The sequence below is a fragment of the Drosophila yakuba genome, chromosome 2L (genome assembly GCF_016746365.2).
Source record: "Drosophila yakuba strain Tai18E2 chromosome 2L, Prin_Dyak_Tai18E2_2.1, whole genome shotgun sequence".
Classification (NCBI taxonomy): Eukaryota; Metazoa; Arthropoda; class Insecta; order Diptera; family Drosophilidae; genus Drosophila; species Drosophila yakuba.
The window spans coordinates 13,706,320-13,723,867 of NC_052527.2; the positions used below are offsets into that span (position 1 = coordinate 13,706,320).

Consider the following 17,548-nt stretch of genomic DNA (forward strand, 5'->3'; position numbering starts at 1 on the left):
CCACCCACTGGGGCGCCCACGCCCGCCCCCTCGCCAAACGACGACGATTCGCCAAAGGAGCATCTTCGGCATCGCTCGGCTGTCGCTGGGAGTCGCTCCACGCGACTTTGGTGGCCCTCGGAATCGCTGGCTTCAGTACATCGACGGCGCTCGGTTCGTGCGGTTGGCTTGGAGTCCTTTGATCCTGCTGGAAAACAGCAAGCAGAGTCGCTAGCGGAATCGGAATCGCGAGTGTTTTGCCGCCAAGTGTTGCATTCGTGCTGCAAGTGAATCGAAGTGATGCTGAAGTTGCGTGATGAGTGACTTGTGCTGAGCGAATTTCTCGACAGGATTCTCAAAACATCCGGTGTCCGGACAGCTCAGCCGCAGGACATGTGCAATTTGGAGTTTCACGAAAAATACAAGATAGCCTGACTTGATTGCCTAGAAAATGCTTTGAAGAAGGTTGTTATGATGCAGCTATTAGATTAAATGCAGAGTTCAATTAAAGTATGCATGCAAAACTATTGAAGGAAAACCCGAATTCTTTTCTAATCACTGGCTGTGAAGGCATTCAAAAATAGAGTTTGGCAGCGATTTCGGGCACATCGACAACAAGTAGAACTCGCTCGCGTGCCAAGTCGCGCGCGTTTTTAGCCGCTTGTTGGCAATTTAGCCGCGACTTTGGCGACATTTGCCGTCAGCTGCGTGTTTGCTGTAATTATATTTAAAGTAAAAACAAAGCCCGAGTTATTTATGAAGCAACAACAATATCGGTCCACCCCCTGCGGTCAATGCTCGTCACATGATTTGCCATTTCAGCTGCATGCGTGTGTTCGTTTGCGTTTGCGTTTGTGTATCCTGAAATTTGCCTACAAATGTGTCTGGCGCGGCACTCGACGCTGTTTATTACGAGTGTCCTCATATGCCGTATGCCAAGAGTATGGCAGGAGTGCACTGTTTAGGCCACATGGGCAACAATTGCATATTTTATGTTTCACGGCTGTTCGGCTGTAATTTAAAGTTCATTGATATCCATAAAGCGCAGGACTAACCCTCGACGCGTCGCTCCATGCCAATTTGCTGTCTGCTGGCCATTTGTTGCAAATATGTTGCAGCGCTTTTGGGCCCAACCGGAAATAATATGTACACCCCACATTCGGTGGTTTTCCCGGGGGAACGATGGTGCCTGTTTTCGATTTATGGCGTTTCTCTAACATTTGCATTTTACATATAATTTCTGATCAGTTGTTATCTGCTCGATTGTGTGATTTCAGTTGGCCCACAGTCGTGTGTGCAGTTTACTGACGCTCCAGGTGCGGTCCAAAAATATATACATTATGGAAATTAAAACATGTTGACTCAAGATTGAAAGCCCTGTTGTTCTGCAGTGAATTCGTTATCCCCTTAATCCGAATCTGGAATCCGAATTCCCCCGCCTGCTACAGTATCAATTGCATAAGAAGGATTCCAATTGCCCTCGGAGCCATATCGATATGGTTGGCAAGACCGCCAGTCGGCTTGACATAATGGCCGGCATGTGAGGAGCCGGATTTTTCCTGCCATTGTTGTTGCTGTTGTTAATAACAAGCGATAATAATCAACTTCCGTGCTGGCAAGTGAGCGGAGGAGAAAATTGTGAAAATCCAAGCGAAACTCCGCTTTCTAGAAGGCGCCGCCAGCCGAACACTATGAGTTATGCAAATTTTATGCAGGGTCCGTTAACTGGGCTGCCCTGTTCTGGGCCGGATTAAAAAATGAAAATGAAAATGAAAAGCTAGACGGCGAATAATTCTGAAAAATGTCGAAGTCCCATCGCGATAGAGGGGGATATTTATCACGTGTTAATTAATGTTTGCTCTGGAAATTGAATTTAAAGTATAGCTCGAGAAGTCTGCTAGTATAGCGTATGACATTTCAGTGGGCTTATACATGTCAGCATTATTGGTTTAAAGGGAAAATGGCCAAAGACCCCTCATATAAGCAGCAGGCCGTTCGGGTGCTGAAAATTTGCTATAATTCAGCAGCTGATTATACACATATGTAGGAGCTCTGGATAAAAGAGGCCTGTGCATGTCCGAAACCATAAAAATAATATATGGCTTGCACACTAGAAAGTTGCCATGAGCACCTCTTATTATTTGTCATAAATATTTTCTTTTGACTGGTTTTTCATAAGTTGAGCAGGGAAGACTCCCATGATATGAGGCACTTGTTAGTAGGCTTGAAACAGCGTAATTACCGGAAAAGGATTTTTAAATGCGATCTGTACACTCAAACTAGCTAAATAAAAAAAAAACAATTTTTGTAATGTCTCATTTGCTTAGAAAATAGTTTCAATAAATTTTTTTGATTTAGTTTTATTGAAGCGACGAATCCCCACATGCAGTACTAGTATTTCAATAAATGCTTGCCGTGCATTTATTTATTACAAAATAGTTTTTATAATTAAAAAAGGATTTAAAACACAGTTGGATATATTTGAAAAAAATAAAATTTAAAACAAAATAATAATGGAGATTTAACAGTGAGCTAACGAAGATATTTTTTCAGTGTAAGCCGTTGTATCAATTATAAAGACAAACCCCTTTAACTGCTGATAATTAATAAACATCAGTGATCTGCACCGCCATCAATATCCAATAGCAAGCCACCAGCAGTAGAGAGCTACTTTCGACACACTCGCCTCGATATGGCTTCGGTTTGTGGTCAGGCTATGGGCCTGAAGCCGGAGCCATCACCTGTCCCTGACTCCGAGTCCGAGTCCGAGTGCGAGTCCGACTCCTGACGTGGCCCGCATGCTCTAAATTATTAATAATATTGCCAGGCCCATTTGCTAGACATTTTTAGTGCCTACCGCCGTGGCTGCCCCACCTCCACCTCCACCTCCACCCCCACCTCCACCTCCACTTCCACCACCACCACCTCCCCGTAACCATTTGCAGTGCTGTCGCTTGCCTGTTGTCTTTTGTAGTCTACTTTTCTGGGCATGCAATGCGGATTTAAATGTGTGTGTGTGTGTGAGTTTGTGTATGACAAAGGACACATAGCACACATGCCGGCAACTTTGCTTTCAATTCCGCTAAATTATGAAAAAATCAATACGAACTGAAAGGGAGGAGGGGAACAAGGAATTTTAATGAAATGTCAGTTTAAAATGCTTCCTGTCAGTTTGCGGCCGCCAGAAAGTAGAGTTTTATTTTTTCAAGCCCGAAATCGTTTGCATGTTCAGGCTCATGGCCGAGTCAGCTGGAAAGTTAATCAAGGTTCCCCAATCATAAGGGCGGACTTTGGAACATATTGATATCTGCGTCTGGCACCCTTCTATTATTGGGCCAGAACTAGTTTTAAGTGTTCTGTAAAAATAGTTTGTACAGGAATATATGGTTTGTCAATAGTAATTTAAGTAATTGATAGAACTTGACCAGAGAATTTAAGCGAGTAACTGGGACATAAACGATTGTAACTTTTATTTTTGTGTTTTACACCAATTTGTTTTCGGTGAGGATCTACAAATTATGGCTGAATGTAGTGAATGGTAATCTCAACGCATTGTTATACGTCTTTGTAGACAATGATATTCTGTTTCGATAAGTTTAAACCGCAATTTATCAGTTGGGACTTCTTAACTGTAGACCTAGCAGATGATTTTGACCATTCCAATGAATTTTCAATAATAATGGCTTACCCTGCGGAGCCGATAAGCTTTGCGATTCATGATCACAGCCCAATAAACCATAATCGCAAAAGTCTGATTACAACTGCAATGGGAAACGTTTGCCCGCAAAAGTTTTGTCGTGAACTTAACTTAACTCTGGCATTAAGCCCAACTATTTCGGATCCATCAGAGGTCCGTAAAGATGCACGATTTGATGCTTTATTTACGAGCTCACAGCGATGCGGCTGCCAACGAAACATTTCATTTCCGTTCCGTAAACAGGTTTTGCCCACCGGCCACGCTTAAGAGCCGTGAAACAAAACGGAGCTGGCTAAAATGAAATGAGCAGACTGCCAGAGAGGCAGGGCATGCAACACCTTTTCCACAGAAGATAGTTGCAGGTTGGTAGTTAATTTCTGGCAGCTGTTCGCCTGCACAATTTACACAGGCCAAACACGCAAAATAAGCCAAAAGCGCTGTTCTCCGGCCGTAAAAGGAAATATGCTGAGCTCGGCCCGGTGGCGCAGGATACGTCCGGAGTCCGGACTCCGGAGGGGAAGGACGTTGGCCCTACGGGTCGGATTTAAACTTGAAACTTTTAATTTGGCGTATTTTCAACCGGCATCGCGATTATTGTTTGCCATTGTTTCGTAGTTTTGATTCTGTTTTCAAGTACTTTTTGTTGAACTTTGCCCTGTTGCCTGTTTACACGCATAAATATAAATAGCAACAGCAATGGCCAGAAGTTGATGCCATTAGAGGCGCGCTAATGACTGCCAATTACGAGGCGCGCGGATATTGCCCACTCGACCCTCCTCCAGATTCTCGAGCGGTTATCTGCTGGGGATTTGCTGGAGTTGGAAGGAAAGGATCTGCACTTCTTGTTTCTCTCTTGACACCTTTTTATCGCAGCCTTAGATCCATTACAGAATTATACATAGTCCTAAGAAAAATATCTAAATAAATACTGATAAGAAAACAATGTTCCCATTTGACTTGATTTCCTAGACTAGCTTTAAAGGAAATATCCGATAAGACAACTTCATGGTTTCCGGTCACTAATCAATCCAATCAAAGAAAGTAAAGCTCATATATTCAAAATGCAATCAAACTGCTGTCAATATCGTATGCAAACCTGTGTGTTAAATGTTATTCTGCTTCTAATCCTGATGAGTCAACAATGTAATCCTCAGAGAGTGGAAGTGCCAGCGGAAGTCATAGGTAAGTCAGTCTATAAAAAGTCTATAAACAAATTCTTAATTATAATTACTTCACACAAAACGATTAATATTTGCAGTTTTTTGAACGGTGTCGTATATATTCATATATGTTATGTTTTTATGTTTAGCATTTATCAGCAAAATTGATTTGATTTCTTCTGAATTGAATAAGTATTTTCACGCAATTTTCATGATTTGCGCTGACAGAAAATTCCAAACATTGCCGCGAGGCATTCAAAAATAGATATTTTGCTAGCTGGTTAAATGTGTAGTTTTTCGATATTAATAAATCCATCGTCATTCGGCGATTGATGATTTCCCGAACACACCTAATAATATTCAGCATCTGACATAAATGTTGTCTTTATTTAGCTGTCATCATATTCCATAAATTGCATTATATTCCAATTATTTGCCAATCAAGCCGGATGGCGCCGCTAACACGAATATCCTTCGACTTTATTACAGTTGATCCCAAATTTAGTTCTCCAATTGTGAATATGACAGCGCCCGTGGGACGTGATGCCTTCCTCACGTGCGTTGTTCAGGACCTGGGGCCTTATAAGGTGAGTTCGCAGTTGGGGGGAAAGCAATCCGTTGATAACTGAACCTAAATTAGCAAATCAGCTCGGTTCGCATCCCCATCCGCATCCGCATCCTCGGCGCTCAAGCCATGGGCTCAATTACACACTCAATAAGCAGCCACAAAACCGAAACCGGCCGCATTAATATTCATTAACATTTCACCATCCCCATCTGCATCCCCATCTCCATCTCCATCCCCATCCCGATGAGCCGTGTAATCTCAAAGACCAAATCTCGACACCCAAAAGCGGGCAACAAGAGTTGAATGGCAGTCGGAATGAAAGTGAAAATAAAAACATAAATAGGGATATGCCGGGCTTACTGGATGACAAAAGCGAAAATCACATAAAAAGTAATTGAAATATGAATGAGGACGTGTTAAGCGAGTCCGGACTCCGGACTCCGTACTCCGTACTCCGGATCCCAAAGTGGGAGTCCTTTTCTCCCCCCCGAGTGTCTGTGTTTTTATTTGTGTTTGCATTTGCATTCGTTTGTCTCGATGGGGGAGCCAGTGTATCTGTATCTGTATCCGCATCCTCATCCTCATCCAGCTTTCCGCCAGGTAACAGCAAATGTACGAGTAGATCTCCATTGAAGTGGAAAGCTTTGTCCTCCCGGCCCGGCCCAACTTCGCATCCTGTTTGTGTAGAGGGGGATGGAAATCAGGGATGTGGAGGACAAGGCCATCCCTCAGTCAGTGCCGTGCACAATTAAGCAATGTTCCGCTCAAAGATAATTGAGCAGGCACTTGGGTGTAATTACTTACTTTATGCTGACAGGGCTCTGGGACCCAAAACAAACCCGAAATTCAATTTGACCGAAAATATTTCATTAGCCTTCGATTGAACGACTGGATATTAGCCAGTGTTTAATTTATTTATGTGCACACTTAAATATGCGGTTTCACAAATAAGTCAAATAGTTCTACGTGTTGACATGTTGGCCTAATGGAACGGGGAATGGGAAATGGGCCCCAGTTCATTTTCACATGCGAGGGTTGATGTAAAAGGGGTAAATATGCTACCCATATTCAAAATATTTCAGCTTTTTAACTTACAAGCTGCGTGCTTTATCGCATAATAATTTACCTGGGTAATTGTACAATTACGAGCTTTTCCATGGGACTGTGCGGCTAAGTGTGCGTGTGGGTTAAAATTTCTTGAATAGTTCTGGGAATAGATTTTTTGTGTATAATTGAACAGCGTTGCATGCCAGTTATGTGTGTTCAATTTGGGACTTTCATTCATGATGGCGCGGTGTAATAGCAACTTTTTGCTAGATAATGATATCGCTGGAATTTGATTACAGTTATAGAACTATAGTTAGGTGCGACAATTATGATAGTCCTGCCTCTATTTTTGAAAAGCTTTATCCCCGTGATTATTAAATCTTAACACACAAAATAGATTCCAAGTATGTAAGATAATTTAAACATTTTTGACGGGTAATGCAGCCATGTAAAATATGCTTCCAATTACAATAAAACCATATTCCTGCTGAATGAATTAAAACGTTTTTGGACATCTTACTTAATATTATCTTAAGTGATAGATGACCGCTCTTCTATATTTTTCATCTTCTTCATATTTTTTAATTAACTATTGCAAAAACTTTAAATATAATAAATTTTTTGGTACACAGGTTGCGTGGCTTCGGGTCGACACACAAACAATCCTGACGATACAGAACCACGTTATCACAAAAAACCAACGCATTGGTATTGCCAACTCGGAGCACAAAACCTGGACAATGCGCATTAAGGACATTAAAGAGTCGGACAAAGGCTGGTATGCACATTATGTGAATTGAGGGATTGTTCATTATAATTGGTAATTGGTAATATCTCAGGTACATGTGCCAAATCAACACGGATCCGATGAAAAGCCAGATGGGCTACCTCGATGTTGTGGGTAAGTGGACTGTTTTTTGCCCATTACGTTATGGTTGTCAAACAATCATACGCCTCGTTGCCCGGACTGGAACTCCCATTGTTCGAACCGTATTCCGTGAAACAAAAATATTAAAAAATTAAATGGCAAAAAGAAGAACTGAGTTGAACAAAACGTACCTGCGCCGCCAGGTTGGCTTATTAAATTCCACTGGCTAATTCAGCGCTCCCCCCCAAAATTCCCCAGCAACTCCGCCAGCGAAGCGAGTGCTTAAACATGTTTAACCGTCCACTGAACCGCAGAAACTGTTGATTTTGAATTAAAACGGCAACGCAGCAGCAGTGAGTGGAGGCATCGTAAGAAACGCTGCCAGCCCACGAAGTGTTCGCCGCGCACATTGGGGCTGTCCATTTGTGGTCTGGACCCATTCCCCATTCCCCATTGGCCACTCTCCGTTGCCCCGTTGCCCCATTGCCCGTTGACCGTTCCCAGCTGCCCACTGAACTGCCTAAATACCTCTCGCTGGCAAATCTAAATCAAAGCGCTAAATATTTTAGCCACCATTGCAGTCGGCGCGGCATTCACCGGCAAACACGAAAAAGTATAATCAACTGTGTGTATTTGCACTGGATAATCAGCGGGCGCTGCACAGTGGGTCAAAGTAAATTGCATAAGAGACATTTAGATATTAAAAAACATTATTAAATTATTTTCCATGTAAGCATTTAAAATTTTTAGAAAAATTGAAAAATTTATGTAAATTTATTTTTGAGAGGTTTGCAATGTAATCAAAATAGTTTGAATACTTATATGGTTGCCATAATGGTAATTGTTTTTTGGACCACAGTAGGTATTCGGTATATTTAGTCTTCAGAAAAACCCTTTTCGACCCACTGTAAGCCGCATGAAATGGTTTCGAGGGGAATTCGAGGGTAGGCGGAAAATCGAAAATCGGCCACGGGAAACGTTCGAGTTTCGAACGAGTGGAGGGTGGCCCGTGGACGGTGGTGGTCGCCTCCTGATGATTTTCGTGACCGAGTGCAGTTAAATAGTCGACGACAAACCGTAGCGGAAGCGGCAGAGCTCTCACCTTTTCCGATTTCCAGTGCCTGCCCTCTTGTCCACTGTGCCGTATTCCGCACACTCACGTACCCTCATTCAGGATGTGGACGCAGGACGAGCTTAAACTCACATGACTGCCGGCCGTTGCGACATTCGAGCAGATGAAAAATGCATATTCCCAAATTTTGTTTAGCGACACAAGATACCAGCTTTAATTCAATCTCTGACATAATATGAAACTCGTATGACAATCGTCTTGCAATGGGGCAGCCATCGGGGGTTTCACTTACCATGCCCCACCTTGTTTTCTGAAGGTTCAGAATGGAATCGTGAACGCAGAACGACACAGAGCCGCAGAGCCACAGAGCCATAGAGCCACCACCACCCGGGTAACCAGTTTTCTGGGGCTGCAATTTTCCCGCTCCCAGGCTAACCTTGGCCACTTAATGACCATCCAGTGGTCACCGGCCAGTGGCGCACAGACTGACTCACTCGCTGCCGAGCTTAACAAGCTGTTTGTCAACACCAGCACATTTTTTGGTCATTTACCGACCACATAATTGCGGGATATTATATGCATACAATCCGGGGACCAGCCCCGTGTTCCACCACTCGCTTCGCCTGCCCTGCCATTATTACGTTTTCACGGTTCATAGGTTGTCCGCTGTGGGTGTCCGTCCGTTCTGCTGTCCGTTGTCCGTTGTCCGTTGTCCTTACCGCAGCTATGGCTGTAATAATTTGTGTGTTTCAGGACATGCGAAAAGTTTGTCCTTAAAACAAAGGAGAACGCGAGGAGCGAGCTTACCATTCCGCCAGGACATCGAATGCAAGCGGGAGTATACTTTGGTGGTCCGAATGAATCACTGCCATTGCCGCCGACCTGTACAGTCCGAGCTAATTATTTAAATGAAGAATTACACACTTAAATTATTTAAAACGCTTTCTCTGATCCGCGCTCTTTTGCATTTTCCTCTGTCTTCTTACATGTGGCCTTTTTGTAATGTTTGCTATAAATATTATCTTACCGCGACAAACGTCTGCCGACCTCGATGGCAATCCGATGGCCGATGGCTGCAGTACCGCCGGATATCCTAGATTATCCTACGAGCACGGACATGGTCGTTCGCGAGGGCAGTAACGTGACGCTCAAATGCGCTGCTACCGGTTCGCCAGAGCCGACAATTACATGGCGACGCGAAAGTGGAGTGCCCATCGAGCTGGCCACCGGAGAGGAGGGTAAGTTGAGGCTTGTATTTTGGGCTACCGGGCTACTGCACTGCAAACAATTTAGGCGCAGTCTAAATATTGTTAATAAGTTTACATATATGTTACATATCTAGTTTAATCGTATTACAGTCCAATTACTTTATTAATTACGGACATACATAATGTTATTAATAAGTATTTTAATATAAATTACCAATCTGTTTTAAACCTTTTCTAGTTTTCGACTTTGAATCAATGTCTTCTATGCAACATAGCTGTTTCCTTATATGGGTACACAAATATTTTAGGCTCTAACCCAAAGTTTGAGCTGCTTTCCATGCCGGTTCAGTTTGCTGATAGCTTTTATTTCCGTTTCTCACGGTACAGCTGGGCCAACCCCTCCAATTGTGCCCACCCTTCTGATTTGTAAGTACCTGTGCTGTTGTTCCCGACTCCGCAGCCTGAATGAGCCCTGCCATCCAACATTTTGGAGTACTTTTACACAAAAAGGCAGCGGCAGTGGCAGCCCAGCTGGCCATCAGCAGTTGTAGCTGCAGGCAGGACTCGGCCTAGAGAGTCCTGCCCAAGGCTATCGAGTGGTTGGGTGGGTGCCAGCATTGCCAGCATGGCAGGCTCGATGGGTGGCAATCCGAGTTCGTGGCCATGCCACCTGCACATGCAGACTGCAGAGTGGCCAGCATGCAGAGCTGTGTTCCCTTCAGTTGTCCGGTTGGTCGTTTGGCCGTTGATGATGATGATGACGTCTGACTGACAGAATTAGCAAATGGTTAGGGGCCGATCATTGGTGGTGGCGAACTGGCGGTTGGAGCGAACCAGATTTGCTAATTGGCCTTGAAGTATTCGCCCGTTGAGAGGAGTTGCAAATTCAATTTGGAAAGTTTGCAGCACCAAAAACGAGTTTGTACACAGTTTGGTATTTAAAAAGAGCTCTCTGTTAAGATTTTTTTAAGCATATAGTTTAAAATATTTAAAGAAAATCTATAACCTTTACAGCGTTAATATTGAATAATACTTTAAACAAGTATGCAAACATTTGTAGCATACGTTTTATTTTATTAAAAAAGGAATTAACTTTATGACCGAAAATGTTATTGGGCCGTAATGCATTAATGTTGAAAAGGAAAACGGAAAAAAGTGTATGTGCACCATAGGCCACACAATGCAATAATATAAATGAACTGAAATCAAAGGTGCTGCAGAAAAGATCCCCGGAAAACCTGAAAACATGAAAACCCCCCAAAACAGCCAACGTAAAACGGAAAAAACTCATACGGCTAAATAGAGGATGCAAAAAATCAGCATAAAGAGAACAAAAAGCGGGCGAAATGACCTTTTCGCCGGGGCTTAAATGGCTGCCACCCAATTCAGCCCTTTCTCGGCCAAACGAGTCTGCTTCCTGTCCGGCAACTGCACTGCCCATGGAAAAGAGGGGCTTTCCACTTCCATTTCCCAGGACTCATTCGTGTGTGCCTGTGTGCGGCAAGTCAGAGGGCTAGACTAGATTGGAAGTCAGCGGGGGCAAAAAGTTTGTCGGCGATGAAGAGTTTATAATATGGCAGCTTTGCCATCAAATTTCCATAGCCTAACGCACTCGATATAGATACTACCTTTAAATAAATAATAAGTTTTAAGCAACAACGTTGAAAATAGTATTTTAAGTTAGTGCGAGAGAATAACTTTGGAATTGATATTTTTTTACTTAATTAGGAATAGGTAGAGTAACAAAACCACTTACAAAATTGTATTAATACATTGTTCAAGTAATGAACGCTTTCCCACCAAAGAGTATTTCTCATTCCACTTGCACTTGCTATATTTTTTGAAGCCCCCTTTTGTTTCCGTGGACAAAGTTTGTTTCATTTGAAATTTGATTATTTCGTTACGTGTTCGTCGCTGCTCTGAAATAAAATGAAATCGGCCGAACAGAAGTAAAGTTTTATGCCGTGGCGGGCTCAAACAAAATTACACGTATTTCGTGGCTATTACGTTTAATGTCCACACTGTGAACCGTCGGAACCGCACACAAAAAGCACAAAAACAGAAAAAATGTAAACTGGCCGTGGTGTTCGGCTAATAAGCGACTCGGTCGGGCCAAAATGGACCCGTGGCTCAAAAGGCCAAATCAATAAACGAAAAATCCGCATATTATTATGTGCCACAACCTTACCCAACAATATCAAGCGCAAACTAGCCAGCACTTCCGTTTCCGGCGCACCCAAACAGTACCACATTCATTCGTATCGCCGTCTGCGGTGCTACCGGCCTAAACCACCTCCAATGGCATTTATATAATACAATCTCGACCCGGCCATGATAACAGGATGTTTGTGTTTGTTCGGGACACGAAAGCGTTGAGCAACGCCATAAAAGTCACCAGCATCTGGTATTTATAATTTTGTTGAGTTGCAACGAACTTTTGTTGAATGCGCAGCACTGAAGTTGCACACATTTGCTGCCGAGCTTAGAAAAAGGTTATTATTACTGCAATAATGGCAAAGTTTTATTCGCACTTTTCTCGCTTGGAGGTAATTACAACTGTGTACTTCCGGTTATCCAACATAGGGCTTTTCTGCAGGAAATTAGAGCCAATAAACGAACTGAATTATTTTTGATGTCAAACTTCTCGGACAGGAAATAAGCTCCTTAACGTGTTCTAGTTTATTGTTCGGGAAAAAGGGGAAATATTTAACAATTTGCTTAAAATTAAGGTTAAATTTCCATTTATATTTCAGTAATGAGCATCGAAGGCACCGATCTAGTAATACCGAATGTTAGGCGCCATCACATGGGAGCCTACTTGTGCATCGCCTCCAACGGAGTGCCGCCCTCGGTGAGCAAAAGGATAACACTAGTTGTGCACTGTGAGTAGCCACAAAACACTCTGAACTTTTAGGCTTGTAACTATTTTGTAACTTCGATTCAAGTTCCGCCGATGATCACTGTTCAAAACCAGCTGATTGGCGCTGTAGAAGGAAAGGGCGTCACTTTGGACTGCGAGTCGGAGGCATATCCCAAGTCGATCAATTACTGGACCAGGGAACGCGGAGAGATTGTGCCACCAGGTGAGAAGTCAGAAGTAATACAAGATAAACATACATTCATAACTCCAATCGAATCGAACCATTTGGTCGGCAAAGCAAAAGTGCAAGAAACAGTCCATGAGATACATTGATAATTGTAATAATACGATGTAAGGATAATATATTCAATGTTCTAGCATTTGAAAAGGCCACTTCAAAAACTCTCAAATATGTATATAATTTTAGTGAACAATTTGTCGCATCACATAAAGTTATCTATTTAAATTGAGTGCCAACATTTTATTACCTCACATTCGGTGAGTGCTAAGGGACATTTAAGAGGTCATAAACCGTGACGACCACATTAGCACATTAGCACTAAGCCCGCAGCCCGCAGCCCGCAGACCGAAGCCAAATCAGACTCCTGGCCGCCAATCCCTGGGAGGAAGTAAAAGTTGTCAGTTCCCGCCGGAGCGCCAACTACCGACTAACAAACTGATGACCGCCGAGTGCAAGCTGCTCGCGACAGACGCAGACACACCGAAAAAGTTGTTAATTAGCTGATTTAGTCGCGGCACTAACACGGATGTATACTCGGTCTACAGGACCGCACGGCAGCGGTTTCATCCTGTCGTTGAAAGTGGCAATGCGATGGCTCGAAGAAGCGGTTTCCTGGTTGGTTGGCTGTTTGGCTGGCTGGGTTCGCAGTCGTTGTCATAACTGGAAATTAAATTAATTTACAATTTTGTTTCTGGCAGATTTTAATTGACACCAGAAAAACCGAATCAGCCCCACACACAAACACACACACCCACACACCCTCCTGATCTCGGCCTGCGGTGTGACATGAGTTCGTGCATAAATTTATGCCTGTCAGCAACATTGTTGAAACTTTTGCCGCCCGTACTTACGGTCGTTGTGCGCGTGACATGCATTTAATTATTAAATAAGGCAACATTTCAATTATATATTAATTAGTTTATTATTTTAATGAAATATTAACTCGGAAATCAAACGCCCTCCCTCCAAACGCAGGTGGCAAATACTCGGCGAATGTCACGGAAATCGGCGGCTATCGCAACTCGATGCGACTCCACATAAATCCCCTTACACAGGCCGAATTTGGATCCTACCGTTGCGTGGCGAAGAATTCCCTTGGCGACACGGACGGCACAATTAAGCTGTATCGTAAGTAGTTCCCAGAACCCATTATATAGTGCAGATGCGCTAAGGATCGGAGTTCTATCGCCCACAGGAATTCCCCCGAATGCCGTCAACTATGTGGAGAACTTTGAGGCGCGGCACAAAGGTGAGTGGCACAACAACTCGACAGCACCTTCTAGGTTAGAAGACAAAATGCTGGATGTACGCCGACGTGGGCAGGAGTCTGGCACACCGAATACCCTGCTTTCGAACTGTGCCACCCAACAGCAGCCTTTCGGGTGAAGTAGACGAGATGGAGCGCGAGAGAAGCAAAATTTAATAGCCACTTGGCATAAATTTAAGATGAGCTGGCGTGGGGGCGTGGCAGGAATCATGGGAAATATAAAGCTGTTGCTGAGCGAGTGGAAGGCGAGGAAAAAAAGCATAAATAATTCATACGCCATGCAAATCCGTTTCAAATCGTCAACGCCACGGATCAGGTGAATGCTGGCAGACGAGTGGAAGTGTGGTTGAGGTCAGAGTGAAAGTTCTGGGAGTGGGGTTGTATTCAGCGACAAACAGCGACAGGGTATTATGAATATGCATTGTAAACTCGAATCCTTTTCGGCAGTAATTTAAAGATACAAGGCTCCTAAACTCAACCGCAATTCGATCATTTCTCGTTGGCGCAGGCAAAAAGCGGACGAAAAGCTCGGAGTCGCATCATCCGGCCAGGGCCCAGGAGCACAGTGGCGAGGATATGGAAAATCCGGGCAAAAGAAAAGGTAAGAAAAAGAGTAAGAGAGCTAAAAGAAGGTAAAAGGAAATGGAAATGGAAGGGCTTGCGGCGAGTGCGGCGTGCCGATTAGGGTTATGGGCCATATTTCAAGCATTTGCCCTGCGGTTTGGGTCCAGCTTAACAGGCCACTTGAGACGGGACGAAAGCCATAAAAAAGGGGGCCAGCCCCCACAGTCCCACACCCCCGCCTCTGTTTAACAGATTTTCACACTAATTTGCAAAGCGGAAAGACCCACAAAAAGTGAGGGATGTGGGATACGGCGAACTGAGCAGAGCGGCAAATCGTAGCATACTTTTTGGGGCAGGTAGCAGGTAAAAGTTTCTCGTCCTTTGCGGAGTAATTGTATATCAATAAACACGCTCGGCTTGGCATTATGGCCATTTAATGATTTGTAAATACTTGGCCACAATCAAATAAATTCGTTCTTGTTCGCTGGTGGCCGAAAGTTGAATTCCGTGCTCTGCGTTTTTATCGATTTAATTGGTGGAAAGGGAATTACCTTATTTTTTGGCTAAAATTGAGTCTTTATAATGTTTCAATATGAGTATGCAGGAGTGTAAAATCAGTTGCCCTTCTAAAAATGTACTTAATCGATCACTTAAAAGTTCCTGTGATTCTGGACCTAAACCAAGAGCAGGGCAACCTCTTCCCAAACAATTTGGGGATAAGCCCGACCAGGCCAGCTAATCAGTTCACTCAAAAGTCTTATCCAATTTCCGCTGCTGCCCAGCCATGCCATTAACATACGAGTGTGTCTCCTCTTCCCGCAGCCGATTTGAGTCTGAGTGCGGAGAGCATTGACAGCATTTACGGAAACTCCGCAGCTGGGACTCGGCGCCAGGACCTCGGCGGAGTGCTGCTCCTGCTCCTGCCAGTGGCTGTGGCAGTGGCTGTGTCACTGGCGACGGCGGGAGTGATGCGGGAAGCTCGGATGACACTGCCGCCACAAACACTGACGCATGTTTGACACAGACGCCGAGTTGACATGGACATGGAGTCAGTGCTAAATCTGGACTTGCTGCCAGAGACGGAGGTGGAGCTGGAGCTGGAGCTAAAGTTGGAGCTAGAGCCACGGTCTGTGGCAGTGCAATGATGATTGAGTTTGTCAATGCCAAACGCCGCTTGGTGCTGATTTATGGCTCGTTGCGGCTGCTTTTAGTTAAAGTTCGTCGACGCGAAATTACATATATCAAATCCAGCTGTAGCCAGTAAGCAAACTAGGCTTCCTAAATCCTAATTCCCAATCGCGCGACTATCCAGCAGTTGGATTCTAGTTAAGGTTCGAGTTCAGCCTGCAGAGCAACCTTTGTAAAATATCGCAGTTTGCACTTCAAGTACGGCACATGTATATAGACGAATTACAACGTTTTTTGTGTATAACTCTAGCAGATAAAGAGATCGGAGATGGCAAGGGGCTATGTATTATAACACTTGTATAAACCAGAGGTTTGCATTAAGGTTTGATTTATCGTTTCATTTTAAATGTATTATTTCTTTGTCACCAACAAGTTGGCAAACGGGAGGGGAAATCCATGAGATATTGGAAGATATAATTGAGTACATATTAACCGGTATACCTAACTATATCGCAAAACTGCTAAACAAATTTAAAACCGCCAAAAGCTTAATGTAAAAACAGAAATAAATTAATAAGCTCAGCAGCTGGCTGTGTTTTTTTAAAACTTATACCATTCAAAATGTTTTGATACATACCCAGCTTGGTTGCTCCTGATATATTATGAACCCATTTAAAATGTTTAACAATATTTGCCTCGTTCAACAAAATACATATCAATTATTCAACATTCTAAAATTGAAATTTGTTTAATGCGTTCCCTTGTATGGTTAAACTTCAACAAACAATCCATTAATTTATCCTACATTTAAAGGTAATATAAAAAGTATAGGCAAGCCGTAAATTTAATGCGCGAATTAATCTCACGATTTAGTGCGGATAATGCTCCATTTAATATAGCTAAATGTATATTTCCAGACAAAATTAAATTGTTAAATACAAAGTATATCGGTTATGTTGAAATCGCTATCACACACACACATATAAACTTATCAAATACCAATATTAATGAATATTTGTAAGCATCACATGTACATGAAAGTGTAAGCGAATTGCCGAATCGACAGGTATATTTATAAAATAAACAAAAGTTTAAAGGGTTAAGTAAAACACGTCTTTAAATATTTGCAATTTGTCTATTTATGAATAGATAAGTTTATAAAAATAATGTTGGTACTACCTGTTTATTTGGTAAGTACAACTTTTTCGTACCTAACTTTTTGTATAGTTTCTTAACTGATTTGCAAGATACTTTAAATCAGGCAAAGGTCTTTGGAGCATAAATTACAAATACGTCTAACTGGGCACTAAAAAAACCAAATTAAAAGCGGCTACAAATTTGAAATAAAACAAAAAATTGCTTTCATTAAGAAATCTTTAAGTGCTGGCAAGCACGCAAAACCAAACCATCAAAGCAAAGCCAAAATTAGAAAATACAACTCGGAAAACTCTTCAAAAAGCTCCGGCTAATAAAAGCCCTTTCCAGTCGCTGTGAGTGTGTGGGTGTATGTGTGTGTGTGCTGGGTCCTGGCTGTGTATGTGTGTGCGCGTGTATTACGGCTAGTTTTTATTACATTTGTTTCCAGGAATTTTCAGACATGCCAAAACAGGTGCAACCGCAGCACCATTCGGCTTACGTGAGTTGCTTGTTTCCTCCACTTTAGTGCATTTTCATGGATTTTTCTCTCGCATGGTTTTTCCTGCCCGAGTGGCGGAGTGCCATGACCCATGGGTATATCTGACAGACATTTTTGCATATAATCCATATAAATCTCAAGGTTAAAGTGTTGTAAATATGCATTTGCCTCACCGGAGATTGGGTAACGTTAACCGAAGCCATTGCCCAAATGACCTAAATAGTTTCGATTTTAATAATGTCAAAATGTTTTT

At 42.9% G+C, this 17,548-nt stretch overlaps 1 protein-coding gene across 2 annotated transcripts; it reads left to right on the top strand.

Moving 5' to 3' along the window:
* Positions 1-137: 137 nt before the first annotated feature.
* Positions 138-16,768, top strand: LOC6528129 (limbic system-associated membrane protein). Of its 2 annotated transcripts, XM_015198397.2 has the most exons (12): positions 139-444; positions 4,646-4,858; positions 5,326-5,423; positions 7,084-7,229; positions 7,291-7,352; positions 9,471-9,629; positions 12,353-12,481; positions 12,545-12,682; positions 13,676-13,828; positions 13,896-13,949; positions 14,476-14,568; positions 15,354-16,768. In XM_015198397.2, the coding sequence occupies exons 2-12, from the start codon at positions 4,738-4,740 to the stop codon at positions 15,548-15,550; spliced, it is 1,350 nt and encodes a 449-aa protein (XP_015053883.1). In that variant the 5' UTR covers positions 139-444; positions 4,646-4,737; the 3' UTR covers positions 15,551-16,768. The 2 variants fall into 2 exon arrangements, with proteins under 2 accessions (XP_015053884.1, XP_015053883.1); XM_015198398.2 differs by lacking the exon at positions 9,471-9,629 and having other exon boundaries at positions 138-444.
* Positions 16,769-17,548: the final 780 nt, after the last annotated feature.